This window comes from Dunckerocampus dactyliophorus, chromosome 4 (genome assembly GCF_027744805.1).
Source record: "Dunckerocampus dactyliophorus isolate RoL2022-P2 chromosome 4, RoL_Ddac_1.1, whole genome shotgun sequence".
In the NCBI taxonomy this organism is placed as follows: Eukaryota; Metazoa; Chordata; class Actinopteri; order Syngnathiformes; family Syngnathidae; genus Dunckerocampus; species Dunckerocampus dactyliophorus.
The window spans coordinates 4,178,466-4,197,982 of record NC_072822.1 but is presented as its reverse complement, the minus strand read 5'-3'; the positions used below and the strand labels follow the sequence as shown (position 1 = coordinate 4,197,982).

At 41.3% G+C, this 19,517-nt stretch overlaps 2 protein-coding genes across 11 annotated transcripts in view; both read left to right on the top strand.

Moving 5' to 3' along the window:
• The window catches only part of slc1a3a (solute carrier family 1 member 3a), a 35,627-nt gene extending 19,822 nt beyond the window's left edge, over nucleotides 1-15,805 (top strand). The window contains exons 1-8 of one of the 8 annotated variants that reach the window (XM_054774414.1): nucleotides 7,322-7,370; nucleotides 8,412-8,454; nucleotides 8,919-8,976; nucleotides 9,091-9,359; nucleotides 11,355-11,588; nucleotides 11,677-11,871; nucleotides 12,351-12,485; nucleotides 13,472-15,804. In XM_054774414.1, coding sequence (XP_054630389.1) covers nucleotides 8,974-8,976; nucleotides 9,091-9,359; nucleotides 11,355-11,588; nucleotides 11,677-11,871; nucleotides 12,351-12,485; nucleotides 13,472-13,676 — 1,041 coding nt within the window. In that variant the 5' untranslated portion in view covers nucleotides 7,322-7,370; nucleotides 8,412-8,454; nucleotides 8,919-8,973 and the 3' untranslated portion in view covers nucleotides 13,677-15,804. Of the gene's footprint in view, nucleotides 1-7,165; nucleotides 7,371-7,455; nucleotides 8,455-8,722; nucleotides 9,360-11,354; nucleotides 11,589-11,676; nucleotides 11,872-12,350; nucleotides 12,486-13,471 lie in introns of those variants that run through there. The other 7 variants (XM_054774415.1, XM_054774411.1, XM_054774413.1 and 4 more) reach the window with 7 other exon arrangements.
• A 1,193-nt stretch (nucleotides 15,806-16,998) lies between these two features.
• The window catches only part of nipbla (NIPBL cohesin loading factor a), a 38,735-nt gene continuing 36,216 nt past the window's right edge, over nucleotides 16,999-19,517 (top strand). For all 3 annotated transcript variants that reach the window (XM_054773680.1, XM_054773679.1, XM_054773678.1), the window contains exon 1: nucleotides 16,999-17,373. The gene's annotated coding sequence lies outside the window, so the exon portion shown is untranslated. The remainder of the gene's footprint in view (nucleotides 17,374-19,517) is intronic.

Sequence of the window (19,517 nt, the reverse complement as noted above, 5' to 3'; positions counted from 1 at the left end):
CCTCGTCTTCATCGTATCGACCGAACGAACAAATTATGATGAAGATCTGACCTTGTGGAGCCAAGTTCTGAACGATTAAACTTTTGTGGCGCATCATCAGATTGACCATCAAAGTTTGCCGCCATGCCCCGCCCACATCCTTTGGCGCAAGCTAAATTGGTTCACAATATATCATCACCCAACAATCAAGTATCTTTCATTTTTATTTGGGCTCATTTGGTCAAAGTACTTAAGACTAGTCTGTGAAAATATGACCCCAATATGGCGCCTTCAGATAAAGATGGCTGACTTCCTGTTTGTTTTGGAATATGGATTCTTGAGACTTTTTTCTGTCTTTTCATAATAGACTTCTCCACCAAATTTCTTGAAGATCTGTATTCTGTGAAACTGGTGGCTGGGGCTAATCAAAAGCGGGTGCCTCTGAGTGAGGTTTACAACCACTAAGTTATAAAAATGTTCGCACAAAAATTGCTACCGTTGAGTATGGATACCAATTTGCAGGTATCTGGAAGTGGTCATGAGTTAAATGTGGAGGGTTCCCGTCCCTAGCCCGACTGGGGACATGTCGTTTTGTGTGTCCTGTGTCTGTAGCTTTAATACTAATGAGCTGTGTTTGTCCACGCCTGTCTCCGGCAGAGTGTGTGTCTCCAAGCGCTATTGTGCACTTTTATCCACTTTTTACATATACATTGTAACTCTGCACTTGTCCAACGTAATAGATGCCATATATGACATACAACAGCTTAACATTAAGAAGTGGGACAGAAGGACACAAACGTTAGCAACACTAGCATAGCTACCTGAGATACAGTGCTCACATTGCACTCACATTTTACCAGCAACACCATGCCATTTCTTCAGCCTGTTTGCTGAAGAAAAACAAAATGATCAAACTGATCAACGGATAGTTGGCAGCGCTCAAGGCTATTATTTTAGGATGTGTAGCAAAACCTGTTTTTTAAGCGCATCTTCTTTCACAAGTGAGAGAGGTGATAGATTTTTCTCACGTAAACAGGATCGAGGAACACACTGCTGTCATCACATCATTAAAAAGTTGCTTTTGCATAATCGGTTAACTATAATCTTGTACTCCATAAATCAAGACTACAGTCGTCCCTCGCTACATCACAGTTCAAACATTGCACCCTCGCTCTATCGCGGCTATTTAAGAAGAACTTAATAAATGATTGCTGTTTCATGGTTGACTATGGCCCGTTATTAGTCCAAAATATTGAAAGACAAGTCATATGTCGGAAGTCGGAAAAGGGTGGATTGTACCCTCCGGATTGGGGATGAGGTCCTGCCCCAGGTGGACGAGTTCAAGTGTCTCGGGGTCTTGTTCACGAGTAAGGGAAGGTTGGAGCGTGAGGTCAACAGGCGGATCGACGCAGTGTCTGCAGTAATGCGGTCGCTGTACCGTACCGCCATGGTGAAGAGAGAGCTGAGCTGGAAGGCAAAGCTCTCAATTTACCGGTCGCCCTGTTCCCACCCTCCCCTATGGTCATGAGCTTTGGGTCGTGACGGAAAGAACGAAATCGCAGATACAAGAGGCTGAAATGACTTTCATCCATAGGGTGGCTGGACTCACCCTAAGAGCCAGGGTGAGGAGCTCAGTCATCCGGGAGGAGCTCAGAGTAGAGCCACTGCTCCTTCACAACGAGAGGAGCCAGTTGAGGTAGCTCGGACATCTGGTCCAGATGCCTCCCTGAGGCAGACCAAGGACACGCTGGAGGGATTATGTCTCACAGCTGGCCTGGGAACGCCTTGGTGTCCTTCCAGTGGAACTGGAAGAGGTGGCCGGGGACCAGGAAGTCTGGGCTTCCGTACTGAGACTGCTGCCCCGCAACCTGGACCCGGATAACTGGAAGAAAATGGAATGATGGATGGAAGTCATATGTAGTATTCTGGTCACTAGACATCAGTAATGTATGAGTAATGTTGAGACATAGATTACATTACCTTAATACTGCATGTAGTCAGCCATGGTAATAATAATAATAATAATAATAATAAGATCTAATAATGGTTTTAAAAAAAAGGTATTTAAAAGGCATAAACGGGTTTTCTACAAAAATATTCAGTTTATTAATATTGAATCCTACTTGGCGGAAATTCACTTATCACTGTCGGGTCTGGAACCAATTAACCGCGATAAAAGAGGGACGACTTTACTGAGCAAGACATTGTGGACAATCGTATGCTTCCAACATTGTGAGAACAGTTTGGGGAAGGCTCTTTTTCTATGTCCCCAGTATCACAAAATTCAAGGTCCAAACCAACGATTATGACTCCGGACCAGTATGTTGTGTCTCCCGCTGGGTTGGGGTTGTTTTAGGACCCAGAGGTGGACAAGAACAGCATATGAGCTCTTTATTGATTGGATAAGCAAAGCAGCAGCAAACACACGACAAATCTATTTGCACATTTGTGACGACACACACACACACAGGGATGTTTCCTTGGACAAAAAGGTCTTGTCATTGAGACATGTTTGTTTTGACGTGCAGCGTGGGTCACAGAGAGAGGTTATTGACAAGGCGCTGCACCAGTCGCCTGCAGGGCGGATAAGAGGCTCCTTTGTGCTGCACATCACATCATCATGTCGCATGATTGCTGTTACATGGAGGGTGAAAACAACATCAGTTTAGACTCTCACCGGTCTTAACATTAGGTACACCTGCGTGGTACCCAATACAAGAGCACTTTCAAAAATGATGCCTTTACCAATATAACCCTAAACACATGGCTGTAGGCAACCACAGTGTATCCCAGCAGGCTTTCTCAAGCATCCATTCTGCTTTTTTTCCTCCTCCATAGTGAGGTTATGCATAGATGGGGGCGGGGCAAGGATGAAAAGCAAGAATAGTGGAAAAGGAAGGTGACTGACTACGCAGAATGGCTGTTGTGTTTGTGGGGGGGGAGTTAAAATAGATGCAGACTTGAAATGACGAGGCAATTCCCCGTCAAATTGTTTGACTCATCTGGGGGGACAGAAAAGGGCTTATTCAGCAGAACGGCTTGTGGTCCCGCTGGGGTCGGACCGCAAGGCTCCTCATTCACTCACTGCAGGGTTTCAGCTGTAATCTGCAGCCGTGTCTTATGAAGAACGGAGAACACTTAAAGAATGCTTCAGTCAAAAATGAACGTAATGCATTATTCGTCTATGTAGACAAAAGGCCCGCGGAATCACTGCACATGCAGGAAGTGAAAATGGAAGAAAATATGGTTACTGTAAATGCTCTAATATGGTAAATGGCCTTTCACTTGTACAGTATAGTGCTTTTCCACCTCCAAAGCACTTAAAGCGCTTTGACACTGTGAGCACATTTACCTACTAATAGTAATACTGATACCAGGCTTTTTCACCGATATCACAAAGCTGAGATGCAGTTTTTTTTCTTGAAATATACATAACTTCTTACACAAAATATCAAAGTGGTCCTTGCGTCCTTTCATTCTTCATTTTGTGGTCCTTGCTGGAAAAACTTTGGACGACCTTGATTTTCGTGTAGAAGAGAAACGGTACAAAAACAGAAAATATTAAAATTTCGCCATGGGGACAGAACCTTTTAAAGGTCCATCCATCCATCCCTTTCTATGCCGCTTAATCCTCATTAGAGTGGCACGGGTATGATGGGGCCTATCCCAGCTGATTTTGGGCGACAGGCGGGGTACACCCTGGACTGGTTGCCAGCCAATGGCAGGGCACATATAGAAAAACAACCATTCACACTCACATTCATATCTATGGACAATTTAGAGTCGCCAGTTAACCTAGCATGCATATTTTTGGAATTTTTGGAGGAAATCTGAGTACCTGGAGAAAAACCACCTTTTAAATTTGAGCGTGACTAATCACATTCTATCATTAATCTGTTGTACTCTTCACAGTAATTTGGGGTTTGTGGTGGAAAAAGTCTGAGAAGCTCTGGTTAGGTTCCATTATTTCCGCAGCATGAATGAAGGTGTGTTTACTAGGACCACCACGAGGGCTTCTTGTGCCCCCAATTTCAACTTTCCCCTCTCTAAAGAGGGGCTTGCATTTGTGTTTGTACACCTCCCACCGCTTCCACCGAAGCTACAAAGAAAGTCACTCTCCTTGCTCTCTGTCAACCTTGCTTCTTTCATTCTTTTCAATGGATGGAATTGGTCAGGCTGTGTATGTTGTTGCCCTGGCGACAGGTCAGGCATCGTGTGTGTGTGTGTGTGTGTGTGTGTGTCTATGTAGGCAAACTAAGTCAACAAGTTTTCCCAGGCTTGTCAGAAAAGGAACAAGAGGAGAAGCAGGAGAAAGCGGAGTAGTGAAGGGCCTACAAGAGGAAGTGGATGTTCTGGAGGATGAGGATTAGAGAAGGGCAAGATAAAAAAACAAAAAGCAAAAAGGGTTGCGGTCATGTTGAGACAAAGCAGGAACAGTAGGTGCATCCATTCTAACACACAGACACACGCTTTGGTATACAGCAGCCATCTATGATGAAAAGAACACATAAATCTTCATCCCACAAAGGCCTGCTTTGCCTGCGCCTTCTCTGAATGAAGATGATGGCCATAATGGGAGGTGACACTTTGAAGATACAACGTCACCGTCGTTCGCCTTCCAGGCTGCTGGCTGTCTCTTCCCAACTCCACTCCACTGGCTCAGTGGCACTGTTTCTTTTTTTTTTCTTCCACCATTGTTCCTGTCTGCCACAGTCTATTTAATGCTGTCACAGCTATGGAAGACGGTCAAAAAAAGGTCAGCACCGTGACGCCTTTGGCTAGCGGTGGGACGGCATCAAAATCCTCGTTTTTTTTCTAGTTGCTTAATCAATTTTTCACTGAATGACATCATCGTTTAACCCAGGGGTGGGTATTTGACAAAATTTCCTTCATTATAGGAAAATTAACTGCATAAACCATGAATTTATATTAATGAATAGATGTATCTTAACCTCTCATAGCTGATGTTATCTTCTGCTTCTTTAGACCTGTGGTTCTCAATCCACCATCACCCCTCAATGACAAGCGGCGACCCAAATTGCGGGGACTGCCTTTACCAAAGGCAAAAGTAACTAAGTGACTTGGGGAACAACATAGAAATATAGTAACATCTGACAAAAAGATCTAAAAACACCGAAACAGCAAACTTCACCTTCATAAAACCTTGATCGATGCGGTGACGATAGCGCAAGAGGGAGAATTCATCTTCTTTGATCATTATTGTTGCTTTGGCCATGTTGTACTGAGCAGCCAGGACAGAGTCATGTGTCTCAAAATGGGCTGTTCCTGGCTCTATGGTTGTCATCACATTTTCCCTCTTTGCCATCACTGGCACAAAATAGGAAGCCACTTCACTTGCAGCGCTGTAGTTAATGCTAATGTTGTCACCTCTAGAGAAATATTGTAGCTTGTCTAATGTCCTGCTTTCACTCACAACTCAGTCAGTCAAGGTCACCCTGTTAATCTTCAACTGACGTCTCTCTGCGTCAAATCAGTCACGCCCTGGCTTCATGAAAGTCTAAATACAAGAAGATGGTTTCAATAAACTGGAGTGACTCTTGATAGTCAGTGGGGCTCTCTGATATGTTTTCAAAGGGTTTCCTTACCGTGTGTGCGATTTAAAATATACAATACGTAAGGCGAATAAGATCTTTCCCTGGGTGCCTTCCAGTAGGTGTTGTTTACCCGCCAGAGAAGGTCAGAGCGGGATTATGTTTCCTACCGCGCTTTGTTCTTGTAGATAGTCGGACAGATTATGTGAATGGGTGTATTCCATCTATAATTACACCACCTGTTCCCAGGATTACTGTATGTATGCATGCTGGGAACCACAACTTTATTTACATGTGGAAGCAGGGACAGCTCACCTGCTTTGCATTTCCAGATCCAACTGTCTTCATAACTGACACACCGCCATATTGCTGAAGCATCTTCACCCTGTAAGAGCACCGTTGTCTAGTCTGTTGTTGCGTTAGCAAGCCAATGTGGCACTCATAAGAAGAATGATGTGATTGAAATGCAAAGTGAGACCAAGCCACATCCTGATGCTCTGCAGCGCCCTCTAAAGGAAGTAATATATGCAGCAACTTTCAGCGAGCAAAGCTGCAGATACTGTACTGTAGTACTTTATGAGTACATCATTAAAAAAAAAATCTTGAATGGAGTATTTGAGTCAATTTTAGTCCTAAATCAAAAAATGATTTTTAAAGGAAAATAAATGCGGCTTGCAAATACAATAAACAAAATTTCCCCTCTGAAAGAAGGAGGTCAAATCAATTCCTAATCGCCACGAAAGCAAACCTCAAATACTGATTATTATTAATCTGATATTTAAAAAAATGTGTTCCTCTCTTCAAATAAATGCTTGCTTTTTCAATTAAAATTCAATTGAATATATAATACATAATTTAAAAAAAAAATCATTTTTATTTGGATTTAAATGGAATAAATATAAAAATGTCAAACGAATTCTTCAGGTCAGACAAACTCCTGTTTTTATAAAAACATTTGTGTAATTAATAAAAAAAATAGATGTTTTTCATTTGTAATTGAAGCACATGAAGTTATCAAAATTGAAAACAAATACACCGCTCTCTTCAAAGTTTCTATTAAAAAAAAAAAATTTATTCAGATCTAAATTTAATTTAGTTAAAAAAAATTAAAACCAAGAAACTCCTGACCTCAAACTTTTTTTTTTTTTTTACATTTAAAATAAAATGAAAACAAATAAGTCCCTGACCTCAAACTCCTGCCTCTTAGAAACACTGATTTTATTTTTAATATAAAATGTATTTAATAAGTTTTAATTAAATTAATTGTATTTTATTGAAAATACAATGAAAACAAATAAGCTCCTGACCTCAAATGAACACCTGCTTTTTTTCCCCACCTGGAAGAAAAATAGCCACAGGATTTGTGAAAACCCTTGACTTTCACATGTGATATTATCGTGTGTCAGTACAGATGTTTACCGCAACATACATACTGTATCTGCAGAGCAGACGTGGCATCGGTAAAGCTGACTATAGTGGTGCTTAAAGAGAAATGGGAGGAAATTCCTGGAGCAAAAGCTGGCAAACATATTTCAACACTGGCCCCATAATGCATACACTTTTCTACAAATAAAGGGCTGCTCTCGAATAAACACTTTACCTCTAATAAACGCCTGGTGTTCTTTTATTTTCAGGTATGGCAGCTCTGGACAGCCGTGCGTCGGGTAAAATGGGCATGAGGGCAGTGATCTACTACACCACCACCACGGTGATTGCCGTGTTTATCGGCATTGTCATGGTGCTCGTTATTCACCCTGGTAAAGGCTCCAAGGAGGAGTTCACCAAACAGCAGCAGATAGAGAAGGTTAGCCCTGCTGATGCCTTCCTGGACCTTATCAGGTACCTGCACACGCACGCGCACACACACATTCATACACATACATCAACACACCTGATACTCACCACATGGGTTCATTGGTTTTAGAGGTTTCCACAGGTGAAAGCATAAAGGTCCAGGGTCAATTTTTCTGCAATTTTCAGTTTGCTTCCAAACTTGTTGGACATTAAGTAAATAGATAACCAGTGAGCTGTTTTGTTTTTGGTGGCGATTGATCTTTCCCTCAAGGAGTAGTCTAAGGTCAAAGTTCACCATTAATAAGGTCAAATAATAAATTTTCCACAAGTCACATTGAGTCATACCTCATATTAAAGGTCTCTTTTATAAATAGGTGGCAGAAATATTGAGCAGCGATGTAGAAAGAAAAGGGTATTTTGGGTGGTAAGTTTAGCTTCAAAGCCCTGGCAGATGGCTCCCTTGACAAGACCAAAGTTATTTGCATCTGCAGTCGCTGTGAGTTGAGTTGTCAAGGAGCACGTCGATTCTAAAATGCCAGAGAGGAGAGAGAAGGTACTGGAGCACTGCAGGTATTTTTTACTGTCATTAATACAGTGGTAACTTGGCATACGAGTGTCCCAAGTAACGACTGTTTTTTAGATGCGAGCCGTCTTTTGGCTGCGAGCTAAAATTTGGCTGCTGGTTACCAGCAGGCATAGCCTGCCCTTTTTGGCCCTTTTTATGGCTTAAAATTGCTCTGAAGTGCAATCAATTAGTGGAGAGTTGCATCATCACCTCGTTTTGCCTCTCGTGCAAAAAAATGTAAAAGACATATAAATCCGTTGTTGGGATTGGGGCGTTTGTGTTTGTAAAAATGTATAACTACAGTACGTCTTTGGTATTGAATGAGTTAATTACGAGTTGGACAACATGCAATTAATCACAATGAAATATTTTCATCAATTGACGGCCCTAAAAAAGACATAATGACTATAAAAAGCGACAATTTTTTTGCTTGAAAATGTCACCAACGGTTAAATATGTCAATCACTCCAAAAAAGTGTGCATGGATTCATTTATTCATTCAAGGGTGTGCTGTTTTGCAGGAACATGTTCCCTCCGAACCTTGTAGAGGCTTGCACCAAACAGGTAACTTTAAATACAGTAGACTGTAAGATAATATTTCAAACACGTAGTAGGAGTAGCACTAGTAGTTGTGAAATCCACTCTTTCTTGTCTTGCCTTCTACTTTCATGCAATACTTTGTCACCTTTGTGCACATATCCTATAACTGATACTTGTTTATGTGACACTATGAATAATTCATGTGAAATGGTTACCAGAGACCCCTGTTATAAATATAATTTGCTCCTATTTTTGGTGATTTTGACTGAAAAATGTAAATAAATGGTGTTGATTGATTGTATGTGAGCTGTGCAGGTGTAGGTATTGTTTCTTGTGTTTGCTCCATCATCAAGCGGGAGTAAATTAGTAGACTGTACATTGATGCAACTCCAAACTCTAAAGCGTACGTCCCACATAGTGAATGAAGAAGCGCTTTGCAAGTGTTGTGCACCTTTGGAATTGTTTGTTTCATATGCTTTTCTTTACAGATGTAGTCATTTCACTAGAGTCATATCCCGAGGATCACCAAGACACTGTGAATATATGGCAAGCCATTAAATTGCCACTGCACTGCTACATTAGCATGGTTAAGGTTTCACAGTCTAACACGCCATTTGTTTTCTCTTTTAAAAAAAAAAAAAAAAAAAAAAAAAAACACAGTTCAAGACGCAGTACGCCAAGAGAGTAGTCCACGTCAAGGTGATGGTGAACGATTCCCTATTCACGCTCAACGGAAGCCAGATGATCAGCAGGGAGGAGATGATCCCGGTGCCGGGGGATGTCAATGGGGTCAACGCTCTGGGCCTGGTGGTGTTCTCCATGTGCTTCGGTTTGATCATCGGGAGCATGCGGGAGCAGGGCCAGCCTCTCAGGGACTTTTTCGACTGTCTCAACGAGGCCATCATGAGGCTGGTGGCCATAATCATGTGGTAGGTCCAAAAGGGTTATTGGTCGATTGGAAAGGGAGTGACATAGGGCGCATTCCTGCTCCCTTTCCAAACACTCCTACTGGCTTTACGTTGATGTTCTCCTCCGATTTTGAACATGAACATGAATATTTGCGATAAAAGTGAGTGTTGTAAATATTAGATTCAATTCAATTGCCATTGTTCAGACCGAAATGTGCCTCACACTCTTATTAAATGCATTTCAAGTATAAAATGTGTAGTTCAGGGTTGTCCAAACTTTCTCAGCGAGGGCCACATAATGAAAAATGGAAGGATGCAAGGGCCGCTTTAATATGTTATAAAGCAACACGTGAAGATGCTAAAAAATTATATTTATTGCAAGAAAAAAAAATGCATTTCAGCATTGTGTTGTGGGTGAAATGCTACTAAAATGAGATTATTTAGCCCATAATATTACAACTTTATTTCTGTCAAATTTTGACCTTTTTTCTTTTTTATCTTAATGATTTGACTTTATTCTTGTAAAATTACAGCTGTTCTTTCTTTTTCAAATTTTACAACTATTTTCAACTTTCCTCTTTAAATATAACGTGTTTTTGTCTTTAATATTTTAATATGCTGCTAAAATGACATTATTTTTCCTTATAATATTCCGAATTCATTGGTGACCTTTTTTTCTCATTAGAATACTATTTTTCTCTTAATATTTTGACTTTTTTTTCTGCTGCTAACTATTTCAACTTTCTTGTAAATTTTCTTCTTGTAATATTATGACTTTATTCCAATAATATTTTGACTTTATAAAAGGTAACATTATCACTTTTCCCCAAACCTAATTTTTAAAGAATGACGACTTCATTCTTCGTTGTTTCTCATAATATTATGGCTTAGAAAAAATCCTTTTTTTCTTTAATATTTAAACTTTATGCTACTAAAAGTACACAATTTTTCCTCTAAATATTACATTCTTCTTGTGAATATGACTTTTTTCTCTTAATATTTTGACTCTATTCTTGTAAGATTACTTGTGATTTTTCAGTTTTTGTTGTTTTTTTTTAGTTTTCTTCTTAAATGATATTTTTAGAATGTGCGGCGGGCCAATAAAAAAAACAGTCGGGGGCCGCAAATGGCCCTCAGACCGCACTTTAGACACCTCTGGTATAGCCACTCACCTCTAATTAATGGTAATGTCTGATGATGGATGAACAGATGGAATCGGAGTCACGGTGTAGCCTGTCACAGCACACAATTTTATATATACAGTATATATACACTGCATATTCTGCTGTTGATTTTTTTGTATCATTTTCCGAATATTTTAACTTTCTTCTTCTATATTTTTTTCTCCTAATATTTTCACTTTATTCCCATGTTATACATTTTCCCCCAACCTAAGTTTGCCAAAATTACAACTTTATTCATTGTTTTTTTACTTTTAAAAAGAACAACTTTTTTTCCTTTAATATTTCAACTTCATGCTATGAAAATGACATTTTTCTTCATACTATTACTTGTGAAGTTATGGCTTTTTTTCCTTACTAGATTACAAGTCTTTTTTTAATATTTAGACTTTTGATTGATTTTTCAATTTTTGCTGCTGTTGTGTTGTAAGTTTCCTTGTTAAATTACATTTTTAGACTGTGCTGCGGGCCAATAAATTCACAGCCGTGGCCGGCAAATGGTCCACTCTTTGGACACCCCTGCCATAGGGGGTACCATAAATGGCATCCACATTAAAGAAATGACGACACCCCATGTACTGTATATGTGCCGCATTAGTTTTTTTTGTCATTCTTCCCTTTTGACAGTCAAGGAGTGTTTGAAATGGTGGGAAAATGCCAGATTGTACAGGAGGTGTAAAAGGGGATAGTGTTTTTCCATGCCATCATATGTCTTGATTACATTTTTAGGGCAGTCGTGCAGCAGTAGGTCAAATGGGAAAAAACCTCTGAAAAGGCCCATAGTGCCCCCTACAGTATCAGAGGCAGAAATATTGGATGTCAGACTCCTTTTCAGGTACGCCCCCATCGGTATCCTGTTTCTGATTGCGGGTAAAATAGTGGAAATGGACGACATCACGTCAATGGGCGGCCAGTTGGGCATGTACACGGTGACTGTCATTTGCGGCCTGCTCATCCATGCCATCCTTGTCCTGCCCACGCTCTACTTTATCGTCACTCGGAAGAACCCCTTCATCTTTATTGCTGGCCTGCTGCAGGCCCTCATCACCGCCCTTGGAACGTCATCGAGGTTTGGCCCTTTTTTTTTTTTTTGCCGTTAGAGGAATAACAGTCTTTTGTGCTGTATTTGTTCACCTGTCATGTTTCCTCCATCTCAGTTCTGCCACGTTGCCCATCACGTTCAAATGCCTGGAGGAGAATAACAAGGTGGACAAGCGCGTGACCCGTTTTGTGCTTCCCGTGGGCGCCACCATAAACATGGACGGCACTGCCTTGTATGAAGCGCTGGCAGCCATCTTTATCGCTCAGGTTAACAATTACGACCTCAACTTCGGACAGATTCTCACCATCAGGTAAGCAGGCGCACGTACTGTATTGACCCAAATATAAGATGACTTTGAATATAAGACGATGCCTCTTTTGGATCCCAGCATATTCACGATGCAGCAAAATTCTTGTATTTTTGGCCAGAATTTTTATCTACTTATTTATTTCTCTGAAAATGGGCATTTTTTTTCCATAGAAAACACATCACATGTGATGACGTGTGTAATCATTTATATCGGGGTGTCCAAAGTGCGACCCAGGGGCCATTTGCAGCCCGTGACTCGTTTATTATTGGCCCATGGCAGGATGTAGAAATAAAATTTAACACAAAAAAACAGCCAAAAAAACATTTGCACATGCTGTCTTTATGCGTCACTGTACCTCAGAGGCTTTGACCCCGTTCACTGTTGTGTTTGAGGTCATGTGTGTGTCTGTCTTTCAGTTGAGGACAACCAGCTGTCCGTTCAAATCTCTCTGTCTTGCCCCCACCCTCCCTTCTGTGCAGTATCACGGCCACAGCAGCCAGCATTGGTGCAGCTGGAATTCCCCAGGCAGGGCTGGTTACCATGGTAATAGTGCTAACGTCGGTGGGCCTGCCGACTGATGACATCACGCTCATCATTGCAGTGGATTGGTTCCTGTAAGTACAGCCCGTGCAGTGTCTATTTACCAAATATAGCTCGAATTATTCATCTAAAACGCAAATGGGGATTAATTGGGTGTAGGCCTGTGCTGTACATTAGCGACGATAATCGCTAATTTTGACCCTTTTTTTTTTTAGACCATATCATTAAGTTTATCATTCAGTGATCACTGTGTCATCGCGGGGCGTCACCACTTCACATACCCTGAGCATAGCGAGCTCGCGCCGCCCAGCATTATACATTCACTTCGCCGGTCAAACGCCCCAGCAAGTGCCAACCGCCGGGATGACTGCCCCACAGCACATCCACACCGCAATTGTGGCATTCGGCTTAGAAACTATCGCTTTTGTACTTTCATTCATACAGTATTTGCCTTTGCTTGCTAACTGCTAGCTAGCATTCAGTGTATTCAATCACTACGTAGCTAGCCCCCGCCTCAACGTACTGTGACAAAGACGCTGAATAGCTGACAGGAGGCTCACTCTTTCCCTTAATTTGACTATACAACCAATGCGCTCAGACACAAGCAGAGTGAACCCTCTTGTCATGCAGCCCGTGTGCTACAGCAAGACCAGGAAATGGAACAGGCACACGCACATGTCGCACATGTTGATTTATCCAGGCGTCAAAATTATCGACCTTGTTTTTTTTTTTTATCGTTCGATTAACCGTTTTATCCATTATCGTGACAGGCCTATTGGGAGCAAGCGATAATTGGAAAGAGGCTGTTATTATTGTACTTTTAATAATGATTTGGAGTGCATGAAAAATTGTAAAGAAAAACTTGGCTCTCTTAAACCACATGGTCATTTATGAACAAGCATATTGTGCAACACAGCAGCAACAGAACCAATGTTGTAATAGTGGTAAGGATCAAGCTGCTCAGGGCAGCATTTATAGTGCTGATGATTTCAAGCACATGCAGAGCTCCATCAAGCTTCTGGACGCCGACCACTCACGATACTTCCTGTGCTCGCCTCAGGGACCGATTGCGCACCACCACCAACGTTCTGGGAGACTCGATCGGTGCAGGCATAGTGGAACACCTGTCCCGCCACGAGCTGACTGAAGAGCCAGAGACGGGCGACTCGGTGGTGGAGGAAGCGGACAAGAAGCCCTACCAGCTCATCTCCCAGAAGCACGAGTACGAGAACGAGAGGCCTGTCGAGAACGTGACCAATATGTAGCGGATGTTTTGCTATTGGTGGGACAACCAAGAGGGTAGAGACCAGGACAAGACAGTAGAAATGTGGGGGTTTTTTCGCATGACGATGCCTTCTTAGTAGAGTCTCTGCATCTTCACATGGCAGCTGTTTACTTGATCAGCATAGTTGCCATAAGCTGCGTTTCCACTCAGCAGTACACTTTATTACTATTACTATACTTTATTACTCATTTTCAGGGCCTGACCACCGACGTGCGACGCCCTCTCGAAAATGCTCCTTTTCTTGCGTTTTTGAGGGCCTAACGTGCATGAAAACTCACCAAAATTTGAACGCGTGTCAGGTTTGGCAAAAAATGTTCTACTCCAGGAATCCCGAACCCCAAAAACTCACTCAGTCGTGCCCCCCTTTTAAACTTTCAAAAAATTTGCCCCTGCTACAAGTTTCACAAAACATCACGAAATTTGGTGGTGACGCCAATCATTACAAGATGCACAAAAAAAGTTTCAAGAACCCATGTTACAAAACAAACAGGAAGTCGGACATTTTGGGTTCCGGCCGCAATTTTGACCGAAGACTTGGGGTTTGCACTTTGATGAACTAGTCCCAGGCACTTTGACCAAACGAGCCCAAATCAAAATCACGGGTAGCAGACAGACAGGCAATGTTCTATTGCAAAGGATTTTAGTCTGTTCTATAAGATGTGGGCGGGGCATGACAACAAACTTTCATGATCAAAATACAAATTTGCCACTAAAGTGTAAACGTTAATAATTCAATTCCACAGCGTCAGATCTTCGTCATAATTGGCACATGTGATGAAGGCAACACCGTGAAGCTAGACGTAGGTCACTTCCTCAAATGTTTCTGTGTGCAAACCACTGGCAACAGGAAATGGAATGTGCATGTCCGCTGACTCACGTGAACCCTGAGTTGCGTGGGTGTGCAAGGGCCCGTTCAACTTTGCCCGCAGCTTTCATTAGTTTTTTGTTTTCCATTTTGCCACCTTTTAAAAGGCTACCAAATGAGGCTGTTTGTTGCAAGCCACTTTTCGACACTCTTGTGTAGCGTGATACCTAATGCTGCAACAAACGAGTAAATATCGTTCAGTGAACTGTACCCGCATGGGGGAAACGTGGCTTTTCAACCCTCCCCTCAACTGTGATGACTCAGTTCTCCCACTAGAGGCCACTGCTGCTCTTTAATCGTAAACACTGCAGCAGACTACAGCACAAACCTGCAGTTTCCCTGGCTTCCCGGATGCATTTTCACTTTCACTTTTCAGAACCAATATAGTGTTGGATATTGTGCACACATACTGTGAACAGGCTGGTTTCTTTGGGAGAACAGGAAAGGGCTTCCTACTTTAAATGAAGTCTGCGTACAGACAAGAGTGGCTTTATTTTCTATGGATGAGCTGGAATTGTGTGTTACATGGCACACATGCTTTTGTTTACTCATTGATCAGACTGTTGCATGACTGTGAGCTGAACCACAAACGGCTCCTGCCACGTATGCACTCAACGATCACAAGCCAGGCACCAACATTTCACAGACGTTTTGACCCGAAAAAGAGAATCGGAACTATCTCCAAATCAGTTTTGCATCATATTATGTTATACAAATCTGCCCCAAGAAATGTTAATGAATAGCGTACTGCCATTTGCATTTCATTTTACAAATTAAGGTGAGTAAATTCAGCTATTTTGTATTTGAATGCGTTCTTTCTCATGCCAATAAAAATTCACTGCCTATTCCTTTTATTAGCTTGAAATTTGTAGGTTGTTTTGTATTTGAACTAATTTTGTATAGCAGATGTAACATTCATATAGATGTTGCTATTTATAGAGCTTTATTCTGAATACAGTATAATTGGTGTGTATAGAGACATGTACATAAATGTGTACACTAACGATAGATTTTGGAAAATGATTACTTGCTGTTATGTAATCTTATCAAATCCAATTACCAAATTTGACTTTTTCTTATTTCTTTTTTTTTTTTTAATGGGGAACAGCTGATGTAAAGAACCAAATCTGTTTTTTCTTTACAAGAATTCCTGGAATAATTCCTTTGTTTACAATTGCTGCTGTCATGGAAACACACAAAAGAAATATTTGTAGATGTACTTTGCATGACTTTTTGTAAAAATAAAGAATTGAAGGAAAGAAATAGTTTTTTATGACATGCGTCTGCCACATACTTGACACCATTCACTACTACTTTCGTAATATATATTATCTCATTAAAGGATTAACCCTAAATAATACAGTTTAATATCGTGTACAACGCAGTAGTAACAATTATAAGCTGATTTCATTCATGTCAAAACCAAATATGCAGATACTGTATATTATTTCCTCATTACAAATCAACCGCACATCAGCATGTTTGGATTTAAAATAAATACAAAAAGAATAAGGAAAAAATATATAAAAATAAATACAAAAAGAAAGGAAAAGAAAAATAAATACAAAAAGAAAGGAAAAAAATTAAAAAGGAAAAAAAATAAATACAAAAAACAGCCTACATAAACCAAATTAATGGAATACATATTATGGCAACATATTTAATGTATAATTAATAAACCATAGGGTGATTTCACAAACTATTGTGCTTCATATCTTAGATTTTTAATTATTGTATTGCATATAATATTAATTATATTCACAATTTGCTGATTGAATTGGATGTATTAATTTCAAATACAAATATGCAGATGGGATGGCGATTTGTTTTTATTATGATAAAGTATTATAGGTAATTATTATTTCCATTATTATTGGGGGAAAAATATTAGTTTGCACGCATGTCTAACAAAGCTAAATATTTATTTATTATTAACAATAGTATTTAAGTATTTACTATTTAAGTTTTTATGTACAGTATTGAGTTTGATAAAAGATCCAGTCAATGCATTTATGCTCATTCATTTGTATTTAATGCATTATTAATTGCATAATTAATGCATGATAGTTATGTTTATTATTAGTACAGTAACAGTAGTAGTGGGTATTGGGATAGTATTACAATATGCTATATTATATGTACATTAAAAAACAGCATATTTATACTTGGAAATAAAGAGCACACCTAAACTTAATTAAATGAATTACATTAACAAAAATATGATATGATGATCTGACATGATATTTGTAAATGTTGTTTTTTCATATGTTTGATGTTTTCATCTTTAAAACGCTTAAATGTAAATAAAGACTTGTCGCGTTAACTATGAGCAAAGCTTGCCTTATGGCGCCCTCTACCGCCAGCGGGTGATGCCGCCGCCTGGCATTTTGTTTGGCGCCGATGGAGGGAGTCACTCGTGAGATCTTTGGTCAGTCAGACGGCTGCACTTCCGGTCGGCATTTTGTTCTACGAGAGGAGAGCCTCTCGGTGATCGCAACAATCGTCATATTTCTCGTTTACGCTCGAAATTGGCCGCGCTCGTCGCTCATGTCGGCGCAGACGGACTGAAACACCGACGAACGGACGTTTCCCGCCGCGAATGTGGGTGGAAATATTCAGCCGCGAGTGACGGAAGAAGAAGCGACTCAGCCCGACCCGGATTATTGTTGATAGCTAGCAGGCTAGCTAGCTCGGCGGCTAGCTGGCAAGCCAGTCGAGTTCCTTCTGGAGGAGCTGCGAGAGAAGAAAGGGGGAGCTAGAGACACTGAATCCAGCTAAAACATTCCCCTCCCTTTGGGCGCAACATCAGAAGGTAAATTACCACTCACCTGGAGCAAAAAACGCCATTATTAACAACAACGCTATCATTTACCTTGGCGAGAGACCACCTACGGCGTCGTTCACGGATGCTAGCGGGGCTAGCCAGGCTAGCTAGGTGTGTTTTTGCTCTTGCCCAGCCAGGCGCTCGGCCTCAACTGGATGTCATTTGTGGAGCCCAGGGATCGGGCCGTTTGCCTCGGAGTTGGAATGTGCACCATCGCTTCGCCCGCCTGCCCTCTCCGACAACACGTCTCCGCCGTCTCCATTTGCTGGAGTAATCGGCTAATCAACATTAGCCGTCGTCAAGCGCTAACCTACAGCATTTGTTTCGTCCTCCCCTTTCCAGCAGCATTTGTATGCTAACTTAACAACACTCGCAGCTAGTTAGCGCTAGCCGTCCAAACAAGACATTTGGGGCAACCTGTCCATAAAAAAACACATGCACATTTGACAGCACATCGACCTATAATGTGCTGTTCTCCATATTAGCATTGCCATAGCATTAGCATCATCAGTCAAGAAGCAGACAGCAACTTCGTGGAAGTCTAATATAGCTGATAACAGCTATAGCTAGCTGCTGAAATGCATGCAAACTAATTATGTCACACGTGATTGTGTTTGCAATTTCGCCGCACGTATTAGTAAAGTGAATGTCACGAGGAAGAGCATAAATGCGACGCGACCCCACTCAATGTATTCTAGTGGAGTGAAGTTAGAATGGCGTAAAGTCTTTAAAAAAAAGTGTCTCGCTCCGCGGTTGCTAGTGGATCAGCCAGCCACCATCACCGTGCATCTGTTCCTTTGTGCCGCCTCTTGCCTGTCACTCTCCTCAGCTGTCAGCGTCTTAGCACACACCGACTGAAAGGAGAGCCCATCCGTGTGTGTGTGCGCGCGCGCGCGCGCCTGTGTGTGTGTTACTACGCTCGTGCCTTGTTTACAACCCTCGTCTTATTCATGCTGCTGCTGCTGCTTTGGTTTGATTTTCTGTCTACTGACAGACTGAGTCAGCAGATAGGCTTGGGTATATTCCAGTCAGTCTTTGTGTTGACGTTTGAGAGTAACTTCACTACCGATCTGTGCTTGTTGAAACTCTGGTTTTAGTGTGTGTGTGTGCAGAAATAATCTGTTCCGGCGTCAAACTGCCACCGTCGCAGAACCTTTCATTTAGCTGCTGAGGCGATATTTTAAGGAACATTTATAATAAAACTAAATGTGTTCACCTATTAAAGGTCCCACAATAGTGTATTGGAAGTCTAATGTGCAAAATGTAGCCTTTGTGCTGGAATTTAATTTTGTGTCTGTAGTTTTAGTGCTAATGATTTGTCCATGTCTGAGTGTGTGCGTGCAAGTATCTCGAGAAGCACTATTGCACACTTTATCCGCTTTTTTGCATGCGCAGTCGTCCCTCGTTTATTGCTGTTAATTGTTTCCGGACCCGACCGATAAGTGAATTTCCACGAAGTAGGGTTCAATATCAATAAATGGAATATTTTCGTAGTTGGAGCGTAGAAAACCAGTTTATGATCTTCTAAATAGTTTTTTTTTTTTTTTTACCATGAATACATGAAATAACACCCCATAGTCACTGTTTCACCTGTATTACCCAAAATAATAATAGAAAATAAGCCAGCTTAGACATAAATAGGTAAGATAGACTCGCACACGAGCGCTGACTTCCTGGTGGCTATTCTCTCATCAGTGTAACGGGACCGTCACCTAGAGACCAGTGTAGAATACCGCTCTACTGCTGCTGTTTATGGTTGAGGAGCGACTCGCGATGCACTTCCGTCGCTTTGTTAACAAGCAGAGAACGCATGCAGTGAGCATTCACACAGGAGCTGCTGCCAGCCACTCTCTACACTGCTAACCTGCTGCTAGCACTCAGCTAACGGTCACCTCCAGCCAGCTGACGTCACAAATGTCACTTCCCCGCTTCTTAAAGGCGCACACAGCAAGTTGCTTAAATGTGCATTGAAAAAAAATCTTTTTTTTTTTTTACTAATAATAGACCATATTCAACCACAAAACAGCGATCATTCACTAATAAATTTTTGAAAAGCCGTGATAGAGTGAGGGCATGATGTTCGTTCTGCGATGTAGTGAGGGACGGCTGGACACTGCAACTCTGTACTTGGC